This window comes from Sardina pilchardus, chromosome 2, assembly GCF_963854185.1.
Source record: "Sardina pilchardus chromosome 2, fSarPil1.1, whole genome shotgun sequence".
NCBI lineage: Eukaryota > Metazoa > Chordata > Actinopteri > Clupeiformes > Clupeidae > Sardina > Sardina pilchardus.
In genome coordinates this window covers 20,956,593-20,982,145 of record NC_084995.1, presented here as the reverse complement: position 1 = coordinate 20,982,145, position 25,553 = coordinate 20,956,593, and the positions used below count along the sequence as shown (strand labels likewise).

The 25,553-nt window shown below is 45.4% G+C and overlaps 1 protein-coding gene across 6 annotated transcripts; it reads left to right on the top strand.

The window, feature by feature from the left end:
• Nucleotides 1-1,132: 1,132 nt before the first annotated feature.
• kdm2aa (lysine (K)-specific demethylase 2Aa) lies at nucleotides 1,133-24,599 on the top strand. 6 transcript variants are annotated; one of them, XM_062521288.1, is made up of 23 exons: nucleotides 1,133-1,315; nucleotides 2,779-2,888; nucleotides 7,021-7,159; nucleotides 7,608-7,686; nucleotides 8,122-8,168; nucleotides 8,296-8,474; nucleotides 8,817-8,923; nucleotides 9,148-9,241; nucleotides 9,656-9,809; nucleotides 15,811-15,926; nucleotides 16,017-16,143; nucleotides 16,307-16,551; nucleotides 17,150-17,227; nucleotides 17,487-17,738; nucleotides 18,224-18,358; nucleotides 18,785-18,871; nucleotides 19,340-19,576; nucleotides 19,951-19,980; nucleotides 20,213-21,435; nucleotides 21,686-21,849; nucleotides 22,130-22,276; nucleotides 22,678-22,893; nucleotides 23,165-24,599. In XM_062521288.1, the coding sequence occupies exons 2-23, from the start codon at nucleotides 2,877-2,879 to the stop codon at nucleotides 23,344-23,346; spliced, it is 4,050 nt and encodes a 1,349-aa protein (XP_062377272.1). In that variant the 5' UTR covers nucleotides 1,133-1,315; nucleotides 2,779-2,876; the 3' UTR covers nucleotides 23,347-24,599. The 6 variants fall into 6 exon arrangements, with proteins under 6 accessions (XP_062377272.1, XP_062377261.1, XP_062377251.1 ...); XM_062521277.1 differs by having other exon boundaries at nucleotides 1,133-2,314; XM_062521267.1 differs by having other exon boundaries at nucleotides 1,133-2,314; nucleotides 2,776-2,888.
• Nucleotides 24,600-25,553: the final 954 nt, after the last annotated feature.

Below are 25,553 nucleotides of genomic sequence, written 5' to 3'. Positions count from 1 at the left end.
GAATGGACTCTGATTCTTAAACAGTGTTATCCTTTTTGCAGGTGAAGAGAAGTTGTCCCAATAAACAAGTGACATCTAGAGGACCCTTACTTCTTCCAACCTCTATGCATTTATCTGTATTTCAATGCCTCTCCATCTCCCTGTCTCTCTATCTCTCTCTCTCTCTCTCTCTCTCTCTCTCTCTCTCTCTCTCTCTCTCCCTGTCTCTCTCTCTCTCCCACTCTTATCTGAGTCCTTTATTGAGTCACTGCTAAAATGCAGCAAAGCGTGGTGGGCTAATAATGCCAACTGTGTCCTATCACGCCATTCAGAAATGTGTGGCTGAAGTGTCATGAAAATCCATTTTATTCCTTGTAGAGTTGTTACTATAATCACTCAAATCACTGAAAGTGTATTTTTTATATGCAGCTCTGGAAAAAAATCGACTTAATCTGGTCTCTTAATTTAGTCAATTTAAACTTGTTTTTTCCAGAGCTGTATATAAAAAACATACTTCCAGGCTACCCTTCCCAGGGTATTATTACAGTTTTATATACCAGATTTACACATGATATGAACACGCTTTGGTGTCATATGCCACAACCTGTAGGGGGCGACGTTTCATTGAGAAATGATTTCTCACGGTTTCGACATGTAGATTTGTAAGATGTGTGATTTAATTTATTTGCCTGTGTTGTTAGAATACACCACATTTCAGTGATAAATGTCTGTTTATAATAATAAATTGCCTATTATGTAGCTTTGCCTTCCTGTTGACAACAGTGCAATTGAAATACGCGCGCTGTTTCTTACTGCCTGTGATCTGAAACAAGCTCAATTCATTTTAACTCATACGAAGAATATGGTTTAAGCTGTAACCTATCTAGCCTAGTCTTTTGTCATATTTGATTTATTTGTGGCGATACTGTCTATCTATGCTGGATATTTAATTAAATGTGGCTTGATGAAAATTACTACAGCCTGTATAGCAACTTTTTAAATGAAATCACCCGTCCATGTCAACCTATTTTTTCCTCCCCTGTCTGTCGAATCCAAATACCACCATTAAATTAGATTCTATTTTTATTGGTCACATTTTCTACGAAGGCGGGTCTTTGGAAGTGGCCCACTGGTGTTTTGTGACGAGTTGAAAATGGCGGCTTGAGGTTGACCACATTAACTTCAAGCGATATTAGCCAACATACTGACGCGATTTAAACGCCCAAACTCTTGTCTGAAAGGAAAAGTTATTATTGGACTACATCACTACAATCACGGAGATACTCAGGGAATCATTTGGTGACTGTTGAGCTATAAATTAGTCAGCTTGAACGGGGTAAAGTTATTTGGAAATAATTGCTAACTTAGCTAGCTAATGCTAGCAGGCGAATTTTAAACTTCAATGTTTATTGCGTTGAAAAGATAAATGCTCTGCACTTTTAGTATGTGGAGTTGTGGTTGCACTTCCGTTGCGTATGACGGGTGTATACTTTGAGAAATACATGCAGAATGGAAATAGTTAATAGCTCATAAGCCTAAGACGTTTGAATTTACCTGTGGTAACGTTAACGTTACACATGCTAGCTAGCTGTATAACTTAGCGTTAGCAAGATTTTGCTAGCCCTGGGCAAGGTTTTGCCTCGCTAACTACGTTAGCTCACTAGCGTAAGTCCTTTCATTACACCATCAGTGTTTTGTTTTGGTAGCAAAATGCTTCGTTTCAGCGGAGGATAGCTAGCATAGCTAGCGAATTGTGCTAGCTATGCATTGATTTTGAGTAAGAATATTCAATGAGATAGGCACATTGTTTAGACAATAATAGTTTCGGACAGACCAGTGTTGATTAAGAGATTTCAGGGTTATGGTTAGCTAGTTAAATGGTAAGGCAGGCTCACGTTAGCTGTAACGTTACTTAAGTTGATGTTAACTTTGCAGTGAGGACAAAGTACATCTGTCATATCTAAAAGGAACGCTAACAGTTAATGCCAATCGGTGTATAACCGAGCATAACTGAATTTTCTCTCAGCCATAGTTTCAAATGTTTTTAAGACCTAACGTCACGTTTGTAAAGCAGATTCATCTGGTTGCCATACTTCCTCTGGTTAGCTAGTTTAGTTGCTAACAATAAGTGGCTCGCTAATCTATGTCTAGCTAACGTTAATGTTTATGAATTCTCCGTGATTGAAAAGTGGCGGTCAATGTAATTTCTTTGCAACGCTAGTTCATTGCATATCACACACGTTTGCTGTGAGGAACTCAGGGGACATTAACTGTAATATAGGTGCTGTTATTATCAAACATGGACGAATCTCGCCCACGATACAGTAAACGACTGGTAAGTTGTAATGTTAACGATAATAATTCAAACGCTATTTAACGGCTAAGTCCTGTCACTGCTTTGTTGTCAAGGTTAGCAGTATTTTGGGACGGTAACGTGGCTTTTGGCAATGTAACAATCCTGCTGATGTAACTGTAGAGATCCGCAACAATTTAGGTACTCTTTCTCAAGTTTTGATCGCCGTATCTCTGCTGTAATATTGGGGCAGGTGTTGGGCACAATTCAAAGGTCCTGTAAAAAAAACTTATGCAAATTTCCTTTATCATGTGCTTCAATATTCTTGAAGTTCACATTTCGGTTCGTGTTTTTGTGACATGATTTGATATTAACATAGCCTACAGCATATCCCCGCCTCTCTTCAAATTATTTAAATTTAGTGCTTGGGCTGTTTTCATATTAATTATGTGCTCTTGGTTGCAATGTAGCTGCTTTGTAACTCTCTGAACCGGCTTGTTTAGCAGTTTAGGGCTTTGCCTGGGTGCACTTACATTGGGCATCTGACTCTGTAGTGCTGCTAGAGACACGTAGATTGAAAACTTCAATACAGTTAACAGCAATCATGACCAAACAAGTAAGTGTGCTGCTCCATGAATTTACAATTTGTGTATGTTATGATATTCTCTCTTGTTTAGTGAAGGTTGTATACTTAAGTTATAACTATGGGTGCTTTAGCCTTTAGCTCTGATAGAAATTTAATTAAGTAACTGCTATCTGTCTATAACTAACTCTTTTAGTTATAGATTAACTGTTGCTTAATTGTTATTGTTATTATTATTATTATTATTATTATTATTATTATTTTAAAGCAGCACATGTGTAAAATCTGGCACTGACAATTTGGCAATCTACAGGTACTGCGGTGTATTCTGACTTTATGGTGGGCTTCTGTTTCTACATCACTTCACCTAATAGCCTACAATTAATTGTATGAGATGATATGACCATTTTAAAGAACAAAGATGTCTACTTTTTACTCAAAAGTAGGTTTTAAACAATTAGGTTCCTCTGCTCAAGGCTAACCAATATGTAGAATGTCTCTTGGCCATATATGCAATTGTCTGTTATTTGTGTAGTAGCACTGAAATCTTTTTTAATACTGAATTATTTACTCTCACACATGTACTATTCTAGAAGCCCTTTCTGCAGTGATGGCAGGTGATCACAATGGCGTAGCAATATTTGAGCTGTTTTTCTTCATTAAACTGAAGTAGCTGAAAAAAGAAAGAATATAAGTGGCATGATTCTGCTGTGTGAAGACATCAATAGAGTGACCGCTTAAACTGTATCGCCGGTCGGTGATCTAGAATATGGCTCGCAAGATGGGTGCTATTTGTGTGAGATGTGTTCTACAGAACTGCTTGGCCCCTCTTTGTCACTGTTAAGAAAAAAAAAATCATCAGGAGAAGGTGCATTGCACTCAGGGAGACTCACCCCACATGTTCTTGCTGTTTTCGTCTGGAGGAGGGATGTTGCCAGAGGGCAGACCATGTGAGCAGAGATGCGGAAACGAGCACACACGCGAAAGCGTGAGGGGGAGGGGGCGACGGCAGTGAAAACAGGAAGGAGGGAGGGGGAAGGAGGGGAAGGGAGGGGTGGAGTCACTGCAGAGGCATCGGGGATGACTGAGGCAGAGAGACGGCCGTGATCTCACTGGATTTTTTCCTGCCCTCACTCGGCGCGAGAGAGAGCAGGATGCTGCAGCCGGAGGACAGAGGAGGCTGGAGGAAGGATGTGAGGTGGAAAAGTACAGAGGAGCGCAGGAAGAGTCGAACAAAAAGAAGGGATGGAGAAGTGACACTGAAGGTGCGAGGTGTGTAGTGTCTCACCACCTCTCTCCACAGGGGACCCCCAGACTGCGGTCTGCAGTCTCAAGGAGAGAAGTGATGGGAGACAGACAGGGAGACAGAATGGCAGGAAGGGAAAGCTGGATGGTGGGATGGCGCAGTGAAGACGGGAGCCGAGATCCTGCCCTGCCTTTGTGCATGTATGCATGCGTGCGAGTCGCTCTGCTGCTCTGGTATTCTTACTGGTCTGCAGCTGCTGCTCCACTCTCTCCCTGTGCTGCTTGTATCCAGACTGCTGCTCTCACCTCCTCATCCTCCACACGTCCTTGTCCAGAGGGGACAGCTCTGCAGGGCTGCAGTCAGGCCCATGACTCGGCGTCTGAGGCTAAGGATGTTTTGCTGGAGCCTCTCCCTTTTCCGTTCGTCTCGCTTTTCGTTCTGTGGCTTTCGTTCTGTCGTGTTGTGTCGAGTTGCTCTTGAGTTTCCCCCCGCGGTGGCTAGTGTCCAGTGCTCGAAGGCTCTGTCTGGCTTAGCATGTTGCAGTGCTGCACACTGTGCGCTTTGCAGGGTCAGGTCTGCCAGCTGTTGGTGCAGCATGCTGTGTCACTGTTGATCAGCAGAGGCTCATCACAGGCTCAGGGGAGGGAAGAGTAGGGGAGGGGTGCCCGGTGCGCCACTCCACCTGCCACCCTCAGCTAGCCTTTTGGCAACATCTGCAGAATATGGTTAAGGTATCCATTATATGTGCTGCCAACAGGACCTTGTTTGCAAAACTGTTTTTAGGTGAGATGGGGGTTTGGCATGATGTTGGTGACAATTACTTGTTTTGGTTGGAAAAAAAGTGATTGAGTTTTAGTGATTGAGAAGCACATTTGCTTGGAGAATGCTTCCTCACATAATTTTGACAAACGTGCCCAGGCTGTGTTATGCTTATGGAAGTAAGGAAGCAGTCGTCATGATGTTATTCATGTCGCTGGACAAGATGGAAGGCGATGTGGCTAGCAGCAGGGTGTGCAGGTGTCGCATAGCCTCATTTGGCAGCCCACATTGATTTTCTTTCTTTTTTTTCCCCCTCCTCCTGAAAGCTGTTGATAAGCAAGGCGCCCGTTGCAGATAAGGTAGCTTTGTTAACGTGTCTCAGTTGAGGGTCACTCCTGAGATGCGGTTTAGGAGACACACTCGCTAACACAAGCTGGAGATGTTAGCTTGCCAGAGAGTAAACACAGCGAGAAGACTCCTTAGACACATTTTTCGCTGGTGCTGTCCTTTGTCCCTGTACATCACCAGCAGCCCCCCAAAGGGCTTCACCCCTCCTTTTTTCCACCTTGAATTGTGTGGGTCAGTCCATTACCATGGCAACAGTGCAGTCCAGCGCCAGCAAGACGGCAGTGTGATTATCCTGCTGTGGTGAAGGCCATCTGAGCCGGGTGCAGACATTGTGTTCTGTTGCAGTTACATTGTGACAGTTAGTTGCCGTAATCAATGACCTCTATTTACATTTGTTTTTAGACTGCACCAGTGCACCTTGGGAAATTCAGTCACAAGTGGTCCATTATAAATGCAGTTGTAAGTAGTCACCAAGACACATCGTGATCCGATCACTCAGACTACTTGCCAAGGTGTCTTTTGTAGTGTAGGCCTAAACGCTAATGCGTTCTGATACATCCTGGACAATGGGAGTTCTAATAAAGATAAGTGGTCTAACATCTTTAGTTGTATGCGACATCTCTTGAGATGCGAGAACCGCGATGCGTCTCAGCTGACCTCTAAAAGCAAATGTTAACAGTGCAGCATGTCGCAGCATGTCACACCATGATGGAAACTGCTATATTTTTCCCCATTCATTGCTGTGCGCACGGAGGAACCCGCTAATTGTACCTTAGTTTCTGATGTGGATATGCTTCAGGCCAAGATGACTGTTTGGCATGGTTTGCCTCAATGCAGATGGCCAGGGAGATGGGGGTGCTTTTCTGGAGAGCGACAGCAGCAAAGCCTTACTCAAAGCTCGGACAGATTTCTGTCTTGTTGCTAAGTGATGATACATTTCTGTTGGGGGAGGATTGCCGATGACAGTCGTTGTCATTCTGGATATCTTGCTGTTATCGGGTCAGAATGCTTGAAATGTTACTGGATGCACTAAAATGTACTGTGTTTAGCTGAAAGTTCAACTGGTATAGACTGTGTTTGGTTGTGCTCAGCTTTTCCTAGTGCAGCCCTCACTGTGACCCCTTCTACTGCTGCAGACCACCTGCCAGTGCTAGCCACTGTTGGTCAGTGTGAGCTCATAGGAGACCGCATGAGTCTCCATCACATAGAAGACGTCTTGAGTGCAGCGCATTCTGCTTGTTTCGACGTTCGAACCTTGCACACCACTGCCAGACCCTTTCCCAGCTATTGAGTACATTACGTTACTGTTTATCGAATGCTTGCCGGTTAGAATCGTCTTCGCTGGTGTGCCAGGGCAGGTGACAGAAAGTGTTGGCACACTCATTTAGGTGCCTATGTGCGATGAACGTTAGTGGATTGATATCGACAAGAGACCAATGGGGCATCCAGAGCTGTTCTCAGGAGAGAAGCAAGTTTCAGCCAGCCAGTTGGAAAACATTTTGCCATCAAACTACGTGGAAAAGAGCTATATTATGTTTCTGACAAGTTTCTGGAACTATTGAAATTCATAGCCCTCATTCAAAAATGCTACTTTGTAGTTTTAACCACTGTTTTATTCAGTGCATATGTTATCATGTCATTTGTAAACATTGAGAGTATAATTCGCACCCTAACCATGGCAACATTATAACCTTGCTCGGTACTAGGGGCGTAGTTGTGTCTGTTTACATCTCTTAAAAAATCAGGGTTGACTTGTATGCCACGTGAGGAGTAAAGTTTAATGTTGTCTCTCTCTCTCTCGTCCTCTCCCAGAGGTCAGGCACGAGGCGGCGCTACCACGACGATGGCATCTCGGACGACGAGATTGAGGGAAAGAGGACCTTTGACCTGGAGGAGAAGTTGCGGAGTGATCGCTTTAGCTCCGATCGGGTCAGGCGGCTCGTCGGGAAAGGTGAGGTGCTCCCCATAGCAGACCCTCCAGAACTTTATTTGAGGAGACGTGAGGCTTTTGATCCATTATGGCCGATGAAATGTTTATATGTATAATTTCCCACTTATTAACAGAGGGCTATACATTAATTTTGCAAAGAGAATGTTAACTATGATGCTAATACGAAGGGGTTGGCTACTCATGGGAAAACATTTAAATTCTTCACTCTTTTTAATGGTGAAAACACAATCTCTATAGCCCAATTCTGATTCATTGGGCTATAAGGACACTTTGGTTAATACGGGTGCATTTAATACATGGATTTGTTTTTTTTTTTAATCGACATAAAACATTGTCCTGCTCTTTATACACGATGTGGCTAATACATGAGTAATTGCTGTATTCACATTTTGATAAAGATTCCGCTGCCAAGTGTTTCATTTTTAGTGATGCACTGTTGTGTTTGCAGAGTTCAACTTTGAGTACATCCAGAGAGAGGGGCTTCGTGACCCCATCATCTTTGAGAGGCCAGATGGACTGGGCATCAAGTAGGACTTTTCTCTCTTCTCTGCCAGTCTTTGAAAGCCATTCAGATCCAGAGTTTCTCCTTCATTTCCCCCCTATTTGCTTTATTCTTTATCTTCCTCCTACCTACACAAGCTCCATCTTTACATTACATTACATTTAGCACTTTGTTTCATCCAAAGTGATTTACATATGTCAACTATATTACAAGGGCGATTACATTGTCCCTGGAGCAACTTGAGGTTAAGTGCCTTGCTCAATGGCACAAACTAGGAATTGAACCAACAACTTTCAGGCTACTGCATGCTAGCCCAGCTCCTGAACCACTACACTACCACTGCTCTGTCTTTCCTCATCTCCCTCTTAAACTTGTTTTTATTGTTTTTGGTGTTTAATGTCGCACTCAGTCCATTCGAGAGCTGACACTGGCTGTGAATTAATCTGGTCTCTCATTTCAGGATGCCAGACCCTGACTTTAGCGTCAATGATGTGAAAAGTTACGTAGGTAAGGATCACAGTGCTTGTCTTCCGTTGCCGTCCTTTGTGTCCTAATCATACTGTATTTCATCTGCGTGTTTTTTACGATAAGCATCCGTACTCACAGTTCAGCCCTGGTGCTCATTCTCTCTCAGGCAGTCGGCGGGTGGTTGACGTGATGGATGTGACCACTCAGAAGAACATCGAGATGTCCATGGCGCACTGGAGGCGATACTATGAGACACCACACGCCCAGAGGGAAAAGCTATACAACGTCATCAGTCTGGAGTTTAGCCACACTAAGCTAGAGAACCTAGTGCAACGGCCTGCAACGGTAAGTGAGGCTGGACACATTCAGATGAACCAATAAAGACCGCACTCTGACACACACGCACACGTTCAGGATTGTTAGCGCTCACGTAGCATATTGTTTTCATGTTCAGCAACAGTAAGGTAAATATTGCCCTGTAGACATGTTCATAATCAGATCAGTGATTCCTGATCCCACATTCTCAGCAGGGGTTTACCCAAGTTTCTGCCAAAACGATGTGGTCTTAATGCTCTAATGGTGGAATATACACAAAATGAACACATTTCTGCATAATTGCCAGAAACACTGTCAAGTTTTGTATTAGCTCTGTGAGATGATGGATTTGTCTCACTCTTGGTCTCTAAGGTGGACATCATTGATTGGGTGGACAACATGTGGCCCCGGCACCTGAAGGAGCGACAAAGAGACTCCACCAATGCCATCATAGACATGCAGTACCCCAAAGTGCAGAAGTAAGATTATTTTTTAAGCGCTTCTGCCTGTCCTTCTCTTGGACTTGCTCTCTCTCAAACATCTTAGATTCATTTCTATGATGCAGCTGAATTCGAGTGAGTAGGTGTTCACATAGAGGTATGATAACTGTGTTTTCATGTTGAGAAGTGAAGCCTTCCTGTTTTCTGACATTCTTTTTTATTTCCCCTCTTCTTTCCTCTCCCGGCATCTTCTGCCCTGGCAGATATTGTTTGATGAGTGTGCAGGGCTGCTACACAGACTTTCACATTGACTTCGGGGGCACGTCTGTCTGGTACCACATACTGCGAGGAGGAAAGGTCAGTGCACCTCACTGAACATCAGACCCAGCTTGGGCTGCGTCGCCCAACCAACACACAGTTATGCAGAAGAAGGACTAGCCCAACCAACACAGTTGCACACAGATGGCCAGTAGAAGCCCTAGCCCAACCAACACAGTTGCACACAGATGGCCAGTAGAAGGACTATCCATAGCATCGCATATGGATATATCACTGCATAATAGGACATGTTATTCCTCAGGAATGGCTTTGCAGGAAGTGTTTATGATCACAGCTCAGCTCGCACATACAGACTTGCCATCACCTAATTAATAATGATCCTAATTGTTAGGAATGGCTGCCAAACAGGCTTCAAAACCTACTAGTGTTGGATTGAAATGAGACGATATCCCAGGGCAGATGTGCGGTAATCTGTTGGTTTCCCTTCCTCAGGTGTTCTGGCTGATCCCACCCACACCGCAGAACCTGGAGCTCTATGAGAACTGGGTGCTGTCGGGCAAACAGGGGGATATCTTCCTGGGGGACAAGGCCACCGACTGCCAGAGGATAGAACTCAAGCAGGGATACACATTCATCATACCATCAGGTGATCAGACACTCCTACACGGACAGTGAAATCCTGTTTTACATTATCCTGTGTTGATTACTACTAATGCAGTGCCCGTTCAAACATGCTATTCCTGTAGAAAACCTGTAGCCAAATTACATGCCTGCAGGCCTGCTTTTTAAAAAAAAAGGATGATGGGGGGGAAAATATATCTCCAGATAAAGACATTCATTTTTTTTGTGTCAGGGCTATATGTTTAGCCCATTGAATAACTTGGATGATGGAGAAGACAAACGATGTTGTGGAACAATGCATCATATGAAATTTGCATCAATGTGAAAACAATCTTTGGAAGCCTATAAGTGACATTACGTTCTGTCAGCCACTCCACTCCACTCCTCAGTAGCTGATCAAAATTACATAAGCCTAAAGCTTTGAGTTAAGGCTATATGTTTATCTTATTGAATAACTTGATAATGGAAAAGACAAACCATTTTGTGGAATGATGCATCATCATATGAAATTTGCAACAATGTTACTCAAAAACAGTCTCTGGTATACATTCAGTGACCTCACGCTCTGTTTGCCTCCTTTTGTCTGTTGTCACTTGATAGATAATTTCACTATGTCTAATATTAATTTAGTATGTTTGTATGCAAATAAAGACAAGGACCAGTGAATTCCCAATGACAACACAATTGTATTATCTTTGCAAAGAGAGAGAATGATACAACACAAAATGGTTTGCACCAGGCTGACAAATTTAGTCTGGGGTTTCCTTTTATACCAGGGTTTACGTATCGATACAAGAGTTTACGTATCTAGCGGCTCTCAAGTTGCCCTTTGACATGTTCACATGGCTAAACTTGGACAATAAGCTCTGGTTTTCGTCCCACCAAGCATGTGTCAGGGAGAACATTTCAACCAGAACATAACTTCTGATACAACAACAAATACAGAACTTGTGGTCAAGATCTTGGGTCAAGGGAAACTTTCATTTCCCACAGATAAATCGGGTAAAAGGGACTGCACAGAAATGTTGAAACCTTATCTAGTGCACAAGAGTACAAAGAGTACAAAAACATTTGGTTGGTACATAGAGATACAAAAGAACAGACTTCTCTATCAAAAAGCTGAAGTCTCGGTTACAAAGTGATTATACAGAACATGGTTTACAGTATGAAGTTACACTTTTTATTAATCATTATGGTTAATACTTCCTTTATTCAATATGAAAGAATACACTTTTCATTAATCAATGTAGAGGAATACATATTTAATTAATAGTTGTGTAAGAATACATATTTCATTAATCAATGTATAGGAATATATATTTCATTAATAATTGGCGCGAGAAACCAGGTACCCCGAAAGTTTAGAGGGTGGGGGCGTTTTTTCGCCTTTCCAAAGCCCAAAACCCAAGTGGAAAGATGGCGACAATGGATTAAGCAGTGTGGGAGACCTCAATCACAGCTAAATGTCTCAAAGATTCATAACTTTCCATATCAGAACGACACCTTATCACCCTCTTAGGCTACATCATGTATGTAGTGGCACTTAACATTAATCTCTTTACACACTAAGACGGCTGATTCGTAAAGAAACACAAGCATCCACACCCTAAGTGTATCTAACTTGGTTACTTACCTAAATGACATTTTACCGTGAAGAACAGTGTTGAAAGATACCTGTACAAAACTGCTTGGAAGTTACGTCTGCTTGAAGATAAGCAAAGCTAGCATATTAATTATCAATAAGTAGTTTAAGAAGCTAAGTACAATCTGTAAAACTGGATTTAAGTTTTACAGTGTTAAGTTCAATTTAACAGTTGTGGTTCTTTATAGCATTAAATATGAAAGTAATAAAGTTAGAACACTAACTGATCAGCATACCTAAAGGCTAAATCCCGTAGTAGGAAATGCAGGCAGCCTGCTAGCTGTTCGCCTGTCAATGCACTGATTGATTATTATTTTGCTATCCACACAGATCATTTTTAACAAGAGGTTGACGGTCATTAGAGGCTATAAAATCTATAAAACTGAACGTCTACAATGAAATGTATACTTTCACCCAAGCAGCGTCAGGTGCACCAGTGCAACCTATATATTTTTTCAGGCTGACTCAATACATTTTGGGCGCATTTGAGCCCTGTAGAACGTCTGTTCTCATTTGTTTGACGGGAGTAGTAACAATAACTAGGGGGCGCGGCTTTTGCGAATTGTACCAAAGATCCTTAATTATTGACTCCGCTTTAACTCTCTCTGATTGTACTTAAAGGCCGTAGTGCAAGTTAACAACTACTTTTGATTAATGGGTACATGAAACACTCAAAATATGAACACCATTTTAAAAAAAATCCGAAGATGTTGTTAAAAGCCAGTTGTTGGCCAGTTTTGGTCGGTTTTGGTATTTGATAGAATTTTAACGTAGTTCGGTTGATGATGACAGGTTGGGGACACGTTGAGCCTGCGCTTATTCATTTGAATGTATTCTATGGAAATCGTAATATGTTTTTCAGATTATCAGTATAAATGAGTAGCCTGACGACGTCATACTCAATTCTTATCAGAATATGAGTCTGAAACTGCTCCATTAAGCTGCGATTATGGGGCGTGATTCAACCGATACAGTGCGGGGGGGGATAGCTCTGCACTCATTGGATAGACCAAACCAAACAGAACAAGTTATTGGCTGTCAGTATCTGCGAAATCTAAGACAGAAATATGTAGCAGGGTAGGCTATGGAAAACATCCTCCTTCGTTTTTAAAAATAATTCCTTCAAACTGTATGCAATGAACAGCTGGGGAAGTGTGTCGTTAACCCAACAAGCAAACAGACATTTTTAAACAAACGGGAACAACATCACCCAAACATGCTGTTTTAACTGGGTGAAAGTGAAACTGAAGTTTTCCCACATATCCTCGTTGGTCTAAGTGTTCAGAAATAGTTGTGCGAATCCGTGATAAAACCTCCGTTTCAATAGCTAAGATAAACGAAAGGCCAAACTGCATGAACAAATTATGCATTCATAGCCATAGCGTTTCTGTTGCAATCAAAATCAACCTAAGCGAACATGGTCTCACACCCAACTCGTTGAACGAGGACGCATGCAGCCGTGAACGTCACTGCTGTTCATATGTCAATCATCACGTAAAGCCGGCCTGTGAAATGTGATTGGTCCGAGCTGAAGTGTATCTCGAATAGTAGCAGCTGAACGGAGCAGTGCCAGACCGAAGTTCCCTGCAGAAAAAGAATGGAGGCGGGGCTAAACTTCGGTCTGGCATCCAGGCTAATAAATGAGAGTACATGTTTCAATAATTTCTCCATCACTGCACTTACTTATGCCTGTAGCAAGATATTTACCGAGTTTAAAATCAGTCGGACGAACGGTTCGACAGATATGCAGAATACAAACACACTAGGGGTGGCACGGTTCACAAAATCTACGGTTCACACAACTGAAGTAGTTCAAGCCTTTTATTGTTTTAATATTTATGATTTTGGCAAAAAAGTAAAGAAAAACTCAAAATCAACACATTTGCATATTTCATCCGACCAATAAAAGAAAAGTGTTTTTAATACAAAAAAAGTCAACCTTCAAATAATTATGTTCAGTTATGCACTCAATACTTGTTCGGGAATCCTTTTGCAGAAATGACTGCTTCAATGCGGCGTGGCATGGAGGCAATCAGCCTGTGGCACTGCTGAGGTCTTATGGAGGCCCAGGATGCTTCGATAGCGGCCTTAAAGGAACACTTCACCGTTTTTTCATATTAAACTATGTTAACCCTATGTTAACCCTTAATTAAGACGAGTTGATGCATACCCCTCACGTTGCGATGCGTGCACTCACTGGCTCTGGCGCGCGGCGCAACTTTGATAGCATTTAGCTAGCCCAATGCATTCATTAGGATCCAAACAGAGATGAAGTTAGAAGCGACCAAACACCTCCATGTTTTCCCTATTAAAATACAGTTACCCGAGTAGTCACACAACCAAGTATGGTGAGACAAAATAAAACATGATGCATTTCAAAGCAGGCAAAAGGGATACTATATTGTGTGGCGGAATAACATTGGGAGCACTTAGACTCTGCGCAGTAATATCCTCACTCCAAAGTGAAACTGAAAGTGCAAGAGTGAGGATATTACTGCGCCACACAATATAGTGAGTAGTCCTGTAAAAGCAGCGCAATTTCCATGGTTCAAATGAAGCGCGCAGCCGGAACCGTGCACGGTTGACGTGTACGGCCCACACTAGGCTGTTCCATTGCATGTGATCTTGACGGCTGGGGAGGGTACTGGGAAGGTGTGTAGCCTTGTCTCTCTAGCACCCGACTCGCAATAAAGCATTCTATCAAGGATGCGCTCTTGACTTTGAGAAACACCGTTTGTCTCTCGCACTTACCATTTCTAAAGACTCGCACACAGCACTCAAACTCCATACTCCTACTCTCGCGCGAAAGGGAAACACATTATCACATATGGGAATTCATGCCATAACTAGCCTGAACTGTAGGACCGTACGTACGACGAACACACACTCCGAACTAGGGCTGAACGATATATTGCATTTGCGATAATATCGCGATATGATGAAGTGCAATTTTCCAACCGCAAAGGCTGCGATTACCCTCTGGTCACGTGACATGAGAGCGTAAAGTAGCAAATATTTGAAACAGTCTATCAGAGAGTGAACACGGCAAGCTGCTCGATAGAACCATTGAACCAACATTTTTAAGAGTGGGACTGAAACAAATTCTAGGTTGCACTGGTGCACCTGCGCTGCTCGGGTGAAAGCATGAATGTCTTTCGCAAGTTTTCATCGTAGACTATGCGTGCAAATTCACCAAACGGTATAGATTGATCTAGATATAGATTCAAACCCCTCTCCTTGGCCCGCTTTCTCTCCCTCTCCCTCCCTCTCTCTCTCTGTCGTGCGCGCTCAATGGACACCCGCCCCTCGACATGCACATTCAATCCAAATAAAACATTCACAATCGTGAAAGCAATGACGCATAGAAGACGATTAGCTAAATTATATATAAAATCCGGTTAGCATCATTATTAGCATGCTGCAGACATCTAAAGCTCAATTGCGTTCAAATTGACTGATCATCTCAATACAGATGTTTTCCAACTTCAACAAAAGGGCTTATCCCAAGGAGAAAAAAGTATTTACCTACCTTGAAACAGACGTGGGGAAACTGACCCGTCCAAACAGTAGACTGGTATAACCCAGTAGACTATGATAAGATAGCCAACTATGCTACTTTGTTTACAATATTTTGAGGCTTCAACCAGACAGCTGAATTAAAGAGACGGAGTTGGAATAGGCTAGTCAGTGCAGTGTGCTGTGCAGCCATGAATATCAGGAATATCTGTATGCAGAACATATCACGTTCATTAAAGTGAATTGTCTGAAAAATTGCGTAATAAGATTTAGGCTATTAATATTTTCATATTTTTGCAATCTGCACTTTTGTTTGTGTGACTTGTTGTTACTGACTTTCATTTTAATCTTTACATCAGGCTTCCTTGTACTAGTAGCCTACTTTATGTTCTGATATGTAAGCCTACAAGGTTGAAAGTTCAAAATATAGGCCTACTATTGTGATTGAAGTAGCTAGTTAAAAAAAAATGTCATCCATCAATTCATGCATCACCTGTCATCATAACAGAGGTATGACTTCCAGGAAATAAGAGTTTATTTTTAATCTAATATAGCCTATTGCCCATGCTATATGATTTACTGCTTGTTTTTGTTGAAAAATTCGCAAGACAAACACCTTAAAAAATAATGCCATATCGCATCGCAATCGCAATATTGGCAAGAAAAATCGCAATTAGATTATTTTCCATAATCGTTCAGCCCTACTCCGAACCGTGACATGCCATCCGCACGGTTCGGAGCATTTTTCAAAAACCGTGCCACCCCTAAAACACACTAACACACTCGGACACATGTCCCTGTAATTTATAGATGAAGAGAGTTGAGTTTGCATGTTGAGAGACCCTTTCTCTTTTCTCTTTGTGTCCAGGCTGGATCCACGCAGTCTACACGCCTGTGGACACGCTGGTCTTTGGTGGGAACTTCCTGCACAGTTTCAACATCCCTATGCAGCTCAACATCTACGGCATAGAGGACCGCACGCGGGTAAGACACCGGTGCTCTCCGCACACATTTTTCCTTTCTGTTGATCACCTCAGATTTGTACTTATTAATCTTGCCCTTCCATTACCTCAGGTCCCTGCCAAGTTCCGCTACCCGTTCTACTATGAAATGTGTTGGTATGTGCTGGAGAGGTACCTTTTCAGCCTGACCAACACATCGCACCTGACACCAGAGTTTCAGAAACACTCTCTGGGGATTGGTAAGGAATGACAATTGTTAAGGAATGTATGAAGAGGAAAGCTTTTGTGTTGGAAAAAAAAGTTTTTGCATATTTGATTACAAGCTATTTATCAGGAGGTGTCTTAATACCTATGCAAAGAGCCCAGAGTAGACCTTATACTTGCCCCCTTCCGCTTTTTAAGGTCTGAAGCGGGAAACCTCCAGCGAAGATGGTGAAAATCTCAATGGACACACCAAAGAGGAAGATGACGAGGATGATGAGAAGCCGCCCTCTCCCCTCATCAAGCCTGGGGTCAAAGTTCACCTGACTGCGTTTGAACTCGAAGGGCTGTGGAGCCTGCTGGGGAAGCTGGAGTCCCTGCCCTCCCATAAGAAGTGTGTCCCTGCTGGCATACACAACGCACCCGCCCTGCTGCATGACATCAGGGTAATTACACCTCGGCTGTGTTGTCACAGATTTTTATTCATTTTCAAAATGGCCACCAAGGAATGATCTTCAGAGATCATTTTTGTGTGTTCTGTTGTAGTCATGGTGAGAAACGGCATCACTTACGTTAGATATATCCTTGGACATGCCACTGCTGTGGTATTTAGTCTATTGCACTACTGTGTTTTTTTTCTGTACACATTTCACTAGCCACATTTACACTTTTAATCCAATTCACATTCTTCTAGCCACGTTTACGCGCACACTTTTAATCCGATTAGAAATGGGATAACTGCTCAATCAAAACAAAATTCTCATATAAACACCTCAACCGGAATAAAAATGTCTAATCCAATCAGAATTTAGATTGGAATGAAAGTGTATACGGTAATCGGATTGCCTGCTGTATCTCCTCAAGGAAAGTAGTCAACAACGGCTATTCTGATCAAAGATTCTAAAGAGCTTGAGAGCGCCTGATTGGCAAAGAATATGCCCCATGTAAACCTCTATTTCATTTGGAATAGTTTAATCGGAATGACCTCTACACTGTCCATAAAAATGTGGCCATTTACTCTGTTTGTTTCCTGTCCTCTCTCAGGCACTGCTAAAGGAGCATGCTGGTGACATCCCCAAACTATCTTACACTGGAAAACCCATTGTAAAGTGGCCAAGGAGGGTGAGTGCCTTTGCATAGCTTTTTCCAAGTCTGCACACTTGCCAGGCACTAATCAGTTGTTTCAAATGGAAACAGTCACTCTCCAAAAATGTCAGCCATAATCCTCAACACTTTTTGCATGTGGTTTGCAAGTGGATTGAATAATCAGGAGTTCAACTGTATATTTGAAATTGCCATTATATACTAATTACAGAATGAATGAGATGTGTTAAATCTCCACTGTATCAGTAACCACCATTTTCCTGCTCCCTGTGTGTAGCCCTCGTGGTATCAGCCCCCTCCTCCCCCGGCCCCTGTGGGGCGCCCCCGCCTGTCCAGCACGGTGGTGACGCCGCGGCCGGTGAAGCCGCCCTCGTCCATGTCGGTGCTGCGGCGGAGGCGCGTGCGCTGCAAGCGCTGTGAGGCCTGCCTGCGCACCGAGTGCGGCGATTGCAACTTCTGCAGAGACATGAAGAAGTTTGGCGGCCCCGGCAAGCTCAAGCAGACCTGTGTGCTTCGCCAGTGCCTGGCGGTGAGTTGAAGTGAAACCAGTGTGTGTGTGTGTATGTGTGTGCGCGCTTGTGTGTGTCTTTGCGTATGTGAGTCCTTGTACCCTGAAAGATGTTGTTTTTACTTACTTACCCGTAATTTCCTGACTATTAGCCGCGGCTTATACATTGATTTTTGCAACATTTCTTCAGCTATGAGGTTAATACAGGGGGGCAGTTAATATGGTGTTAGTATGGTTTTGTTTCTTTTAACTAGCATAAAACACTGTCCTGCGTCTTATACACAATGCGCCTTATATGCAGGAAATTACTGTATACACATCACTTGCTGTTTGGTTTAATTCTTTTGTGTTAGTGTGAAAAGGTGTACGGTTGAGGTTGTGTTCTTGTTTAACATGCTGTGTGTCTACTTAGCTTTTATTATAAGGCATGCCTGTGTGCCTAGACTGATGTCATTCCTCCCTCCCTCTCTTTCTCTCCCTCCCTCTCTTTCTCTCTCTCCCTGCAGCCTGGCCTGCCCCTGTCTGCGGCGTGTGAGGTGTGTGGGGAGGGGAACCCTGAGCCCGGCGAGGCCCAGACCTTCTCCCTCATGCTCATGGAGTGCTCCAACTGTGCACAGATCGCTCACCCTGGGTGCCTTAAGGTGACCTTACACCCCCCTACAGATCACATCCACAGTCAAAGTTGAATATGTGTCTGTACCTGCTGAATTGGATGGTTTGTGAAAATCTTTTTTTGAGGGCAGCAGACTTGAGCAAGTAAAATGCATCTTGTTTCCACGACATAATGGGAATAATATGAAGCTCTTTATGAACTGGTTCCAGCTGATCTCACTAATTATCTCCTTCAACTGGTAGAAGAGTCATGTTTATTGGGATCACCTGTGATTAAGTGCACAGGCAGAAGGAATATACATCCCAGCAGTGTTTTTTCCCCCTTCAGACATGGGGACATTTACTGTCAACCCTACCTTCCCTTTGCTAGTGTTAAACCTGCTTCCTGGTTCACCTTTGCATGTGCCCTCTCTTGAGTCTCAACTCGAGTCTCAACTTGTGTCTCGGCTCCTCAGGTGCCAGGGGACGGAGTGGTAAATAAAGACCTGCCCAGCTGCTGGGAGTGCCCCAAGTGTGTCCTGGACCAGGGCAACAACTCCGAGGTAACCTTCATTTTTTTTCTCTGACCACACACTAAAGATCCTAATCTTAATAGTAATAATAGTAAATGACAGAGCTTGAAGCACTAATTTGCTGAAGTATTTCCACTCTTTGCATGGCCTGGTACATGACAGAACCATTTAGCTATGTGCTTAATTTTCACGGGTGCTGTGAAGAGGCATGGGTTTGGGTTGCTGTGTGTGTGTGTGTGTGTGTGTGTGTGTGTGTGTGTGTGTGTGTGTGTGTGTGAGAGTGTGTGAGATTATTTATGTGTGTGTGAGTGACACAGACCGTATTGTAATGGGTCATGGCCAATCGTTTGTGTGATTGGACTACCTGTGTGAATGCTTGTCTGTGTGGAAGCTGTAGCTGTGTGTGTGTCTAGATGTAGGTGTGTGTGAATGCCGTGTGTGTGTGTTGGCGGGCGTGTGACGCTGATAATGGCCGTGCCTGTCTCTCCTGTGTGCCAGTCGTCGGGCAGCGGCGACGACGGCCCAGCGAGCGGGAGTCTGCTCCTGCTGCCCGCGGCCCAGCGGCTCCTGGCGCCCGAGGGGCCCGCGCTGGGTCGGCACGCCCAGGGAGCTGGGGCCGTGTGGCGAAGGGCGGGCCGCCCCCCTTCCTCCTCCTCCTCTCCCCTCCCTCTCGCCCAGGGCTCGCCACGGCAACGGGCGGCCACCCTGGAGCAGCAGCGGCGGCTCAGGAAGAGGGTGAGAGGTGCCGCCTTTCCACCGCCACCGCACGCGCTCCCCAACCCACCCTTCCGCCCGCTCACACTCGTGTCATCCCCCACCCTCTCTCTCTCTCTCTCTCTCTGTCTCTGATGCTCCACATCACCATCACCCGCCCAACCCACCTGTTGCTTTTGAGGCCAGCCATGAGAGAGGAGCTGATGAGGGCTGGAGATCGGCTTGCCATTTCGTGCATGCGAAACCAAGGGGCCCCTCCTCTGCCCTCACAGATGACGTGTGTGTGTGCGCGTGTGTGTGAGAGCAGAGGCAAGCGATGGCACTGGATGTGAGACGGCTCCTGCTTTTCTTGCCAATGAGCTTCACTCACATGCCATTCTCTTTTCTTGTTGCAGATTAAGTTGGAGCGGAAGAAAATCCAAATGGTGAGTGTCAAAGTATGTCCATGATTCTCTGAGGTGCTCGGCACGTTGTTTTCCCTTTGCTCTGATCTGGTGATACACAATTCGGCCAATCAAGTGCATTGTAATAGACAAGACGGTTCTGTTAGATTGTGGGAGCTGGGTGATGCTCGAGGAGAGACCTAAATTATGTAGGTCCATGCTGCGGATACCCAGACATTGACTGTAACGGTTTCTCTGTCTCTGTCCTGCTCAGAAACGGAAGTCCTCCTCACTGGACGGTCGTCCCGCTAAGTTGTATCGCCGGCGAGGCAACGAAGATGATGACGACTCGGGCAGTGACGACGACGATGACGACGAGGGCTTGCGGCCAAGCGGCAGGAAGATGTCCATTCACGTACGTGGCGGGACTTCGGCTGGTCGTCGTGGTTATGGTGCTGGGAGGCGGGGCATGTGGAGAGGCACCTCCCACCGGGGCAGGGGACGAGGCGGTGGATTGGCTCCCAGCTCTGGGCTGAAAATGAGGCGGGGCTTCGGGGTCCGAGGCGAGAGAGGCGGCCGGGTTCGACTCCGGGGTGGAGCAAGGATGCAGCGGCGACGCTACGAATCCGACGATGACGACGATGATGATGACGACGATGATGACGATGACGATGATGATGACGACGACGATGATGACGATGACGAAAGCGATGAAGAGCACATGAGCCACACAGAGAAAGGGCACCGGCGACGGCGAAGGAGACGTAGACGGAGAGGAGACGACGACGACGATGACGATGATGACAGCGATGAAGACAGTGAGGACCGGGATCTGGACGGAGAGGATGAGGATATGGAGGACATGGATGAAGATGGCGAGGAGAAGGACGACGAAGACGACGATGAAGACGACGATGGCAACCAGACCGACTCGGAGCCGGAGCCGCCCGTGCTGCTCGTGTCGGACCTGAACGACGAGCTGCTCAACGGCTCGTACCTGACGGTCACCCTGCAGCGGCCCACCAAGGCCAAGCGCGACCCCGGCTCCATCGTGCCCAAGCTGGAGGCCGCCATGTCCCCGCGGACGCCCGCCGGCGGCCACCCCGGCGCAGGCTTCGTCCAGCGCAAGACCCTGCACAAGGCGCGCCACAAGAACAACGGCGGCGCCACGGGCAACGGCCTCGCTCAGTCCAAGGGCGGAGCGCTGGCGGCAGGCAGACACCCTCGCCACGGCAACCACCGGCACCACCACCACCATCACGGTGACAGGGACACCGCGTCGCCGTCCAGCTCGGCGTCCTCACGCTCCTCTGTGTCGCCCACGCCGCCCCCGCCCTCCTCCTCCGCCTCTCCTCCCTCGCTCCTCTCCCATCCCTCCTTCCGGGAGGTGGGGAACGAGCCGGGCGGCGAGAAGGAGGTGTGGGTGTCTGTGTTCAGCTACCTGACGCGTACGGAGCTCAGCGTCTGCATGACCGTCTGCAAGGCCTGGTACAAGTGGTGAGTGCCCCTACTGCCCCACCCATCTTTTCCATTCTTGTTCTATTCCTGTTTTTATTTTCTGCGTTTTTATTTACTTGTTTCTACAATTTAATGATATATTAAAGTTATTAAAGTAATTAAAGTTGACTTTGACATCTGAAGCTCATCTTTACTGGAATGAATTGTGAATGGGCAATGTTGTTTTTAACCTCTACCTCTCTAACCACTCATGTCTATTTCTTTCCTCTGCCCTGTCTCCCTTTTCTAGGGGCTGTGATAAGCGTCTTTGGACCCACATAGACCTCAGCCGCTGCCGCTCTCTGACCTCTCAAGCCCTCTCTGGCATCATTAAGCGCCAGCCAGTGACCCTTGACCTCTCCTGGACTCCCATCTCCAAGAAGCAGCTCTCCTGGCTCATCCACCGAATGCCAGGTAGCGACACACACACACACACACACACACACCATACATCAATTCCCCTCCTTGGCTGTAGAGTATTAATCCATATAGCAAAGCTTTTTCACATATCAGACAGGAAGGCAAAACACCCTTTATTGAGGTATCCTCTTTCTGTTGTAAAGATTTGGTTTATCAGTCAACTAATGTCAGTTATGTTAGAAGTTGTCAGCTGGTAGTAGCATTTGTTGCTAGAGGTGGAGTGTGTTTTTAGGCCATTTGGAAGCTGACACCCGTTGTGTGTTGTGTGTCTCAGGCCTGAAGGATCTGCTGGTGGCCGGCTGCTCCTGGCTGTCTGTGTCGGCACTCAGCTCCTCCAGCTGCCCCTACCTGCGCACCCTGGACCTGCGCTGGGCCGAGGGCGTCCGAGATGGACAGATCAAAGACCTGGTCACACCACAAGGTGAGAGGCAGGCATACACACACACACACACACACACACACACACACACACACACTGTGCATGTGTCTACTCAGGGACAGGCTCGTTCAAATCCTTTCCTTATAGACTCCTTTCCTTATAGACACAATGTTTATTATTCGTTTCTAAAGTAAAGAGTTGTGTGTGACACTTTTATGCAAAGTGACCGGAACATTCAGCCTGGGCATCTCCTCTTACCACTGCCTTTGCACTAGGGTTTGGGAACCGAAATGTTAGAATCAATAATCGGTTTGTATGTATGGACATTTTTAGTTAGCTGCTTCACATCCTGGTTTTATTATTATTATTATTATTATTATTATTATTATTATTATTGTGTTCAGGCTATTCAGTGTCTGTGTTGCTTGTGTTTGTGGGTTTAGGCAGCGAGTCACGCAGCCGATTGCGGGGCATGCAGACCCTGCGCCTGTCCGGTCTGGACATCAGCGACTCGACGCTGCGGCTGCTGCTCAGGCACATGCCCCTGCTGCAGCGGCTGGACCTGGCCCACTGCCGGGCCCTCACTGACCAGTCCATCAACCTGCTCACTGCCACAGGCTCCCCCACCCGCCACACCCTCACCGAGCTCAACCTTGCAGGTATGGAAACTGACTGTGTGTGTGTGTGTGTGTGTGTGTGTGTGTGTGTGTGTGTGTGTGTGTGTGTGTGTGCTCCTGTAAAAATAATGTTTGTGCAATTGTAAAACAAATTAAATGTTCTGCTCCGCAATTACAACTGGCTGATCTATGTTCAAAGCTGTTATGAAGTAGCTTGGACACCTGAATTCATATTATTACATCTGTTATTACTGTGAAAAGACATGGTCGACCTCACTCGCTGTGTGTGTGTGTGCGTGTGCGCGTCCACCAGGTTGTCATAAACTGACCGACGCGTGTCTGCAGTCCCTGAAGCGTGCGTCTGCGCTGCAACTGCTGGACCTGCGGGGCTGCAAGGGCGTGACGCGGCGCGCCTGCGAGAGCTTCATCTCCGACCTCTCCTACTGCACCTACTTCTGCATGACGGACAACAAGCTCATCCAGAGGATATCCTAACAGTGTGTGGCCCACACACACACACACCCAATGTCCACATGCCCCCACACTTCCCTCTCTTCAACACACACCTGACCGCAGCAGTCACCGTAAAACACCCACAAATCCTCCTCGATGTCGATGACGAGAGTGAGTGGGACCGGGAGGAAAGAACCTGCAGCTGCAGCAGCAGCAGCGACGGCTCCTCTTCAGTGTCTGGGGATGGATGGCCATAAGGAGTGGGGGAGGGGAGTAATGAAATGAATGACCAGTGAGACTGCCCTTGAGATGGCGTCTTGGAGGAAATGGGATGGCTGGCAGAGAGCGTTCTGATGGCTCCTCAGAGAGAGAGAGAGAGCAAGAGTGAGAGGTGCTCTAATGGCCGAGTTGCACTCAAGTTTTTTAAACTGAGAACTGAGAACACTGGGCCTGTAGGACAAGCGTCCTCACTGTGTGTTTTTGTGTCTGTGTGTGTGTTAGTCTCCGTAACCAGAGGAGAGCGAGCCGTGTTCAGTAGATGAGAACAGCTGCTTGATGAACAGCTGAACGTCCAGCCAGTGGGAGCTCGTAGCATTGCTGTGTAGGCGATGAGGTTTGAGGCCAGCGGCAGTGAGCTTTACAGTACCTAAGGCATCACATTCTGAGGCGGTGGTGAGGACCTTTTCCTTATGCCTCCACCAGTGCCTTCACCAGAACCTGAGGTAGCACAGGCCTGATGGACTGCCAGTCAAAGTGTGTGTGTTGGCCTACCCTCTGGGGGGTGTCCGGTGGAAGGGCCCACACTCAAAGCCTGGTGCCAAGTGAGAACACTGCTTTCAGCCAAACTCGCTGTGTGGTTTTTACACGGCCTCCCTCATCGTGTGTCGTCTTCTCATTCTCTCAACTCCTTTTCTGCGTTTTTTTGTCTCGGGGTGTCTGTTCTATAATTCCTGTACATCTTCAAAAACCTGTCCCCAAACTTCACTTCAGACAGCATCTCAATGTCTTCATTCAGCAACACCAACACTGTTATCAAATCTTTTTTTTTCTTTTCTTTTTGCAGCATTTATGTTGAGTGGTACATTGTTCTGTCTTTTACCCTGCTGTACCTCTAGTCTCAATTAAGGGTTGTTTATATTTTCTGTGTAAATTGTTTTGCCCTGTTGTTAAAAACCTGACTTTATAGTAATATTGCTTGAAGCATCAAGGTGGCAGTTATTTTCTCAGAGGATGTTTTTTCCAAGAAATAAAAAAAATCTATTACAAAAAAAAGCTTAAAATAAAAGACAATCTGAACACAATGTCTAGTCTTTTAATCCTAGAATGCACTGACTATGGCTGAATCCATAGGTTTTTGCTTGTCTTTTTCATGAGCCCACCAGGGGAGGGCAACACTTATTGTAGGACTTATCCTTTGAGTCTTGGACTGTGGCCGATAGGTTGCTCGTGTCAGTAAAACGGGTCTGGTTTCTACACTATAGCTACACTATAAATCTTCAGGTATGTTTGGGGACTGTAGAGCTCCCTTTAGACTATGCTGCCGTGGTAAATATTCTACTTCTTGTGGCTTATTTCCTTCGTACACAATGAACATACTTTTGTGGAGGTGCTATCAGAATTTCAGGAAATGCACTCCAGATCTACACTACTGCCAAAAGTATTTGCCCCCCTGCCTTGACTCACATCAACTTCAGTCACATCCCATTCTTAATCCATAGGGCATAATTCGACATCGGCCCACTCCGGTCCACACACGCGCGACTCGGATCTATGGTGATCTATGATGGTGATAGCCATGTGTCAGCCTCCATCTTTAGAATACGCTAGCCAAGGAGGGACATACCTGCAATTCTAGCTCTGCCTTTCGTGTTTGTTGTTCAGTTACCGAACTCGCGGCTGCAGGAAACCTCTACCGATGAATCACCTTTCCACAGCACATTTCCACACCTAATGGATCAATTTAGATGTTTTTGCTATGAAATGATAGTTTTCTGGGATGCCGAGTCCATATCTGGGGCGAGTGAAGAGATTGGGGCTATACCAGAGCATGTCAGTACCAGCCTTATCATAGTATCTAATATTTAGGAAAGTTTCAGACTAATTAACCAAGTTGTTCCATGGCACATTTCCTATTTGGTCAGCTGGTGGCACTAGACTAGGCTAGTGATTTGGGGTTGTGGATATCATCCAGGGCTCGACATTAACGGTAGCCCAGTAGCCCCGGGCAACCATATTATGACATTTCACAC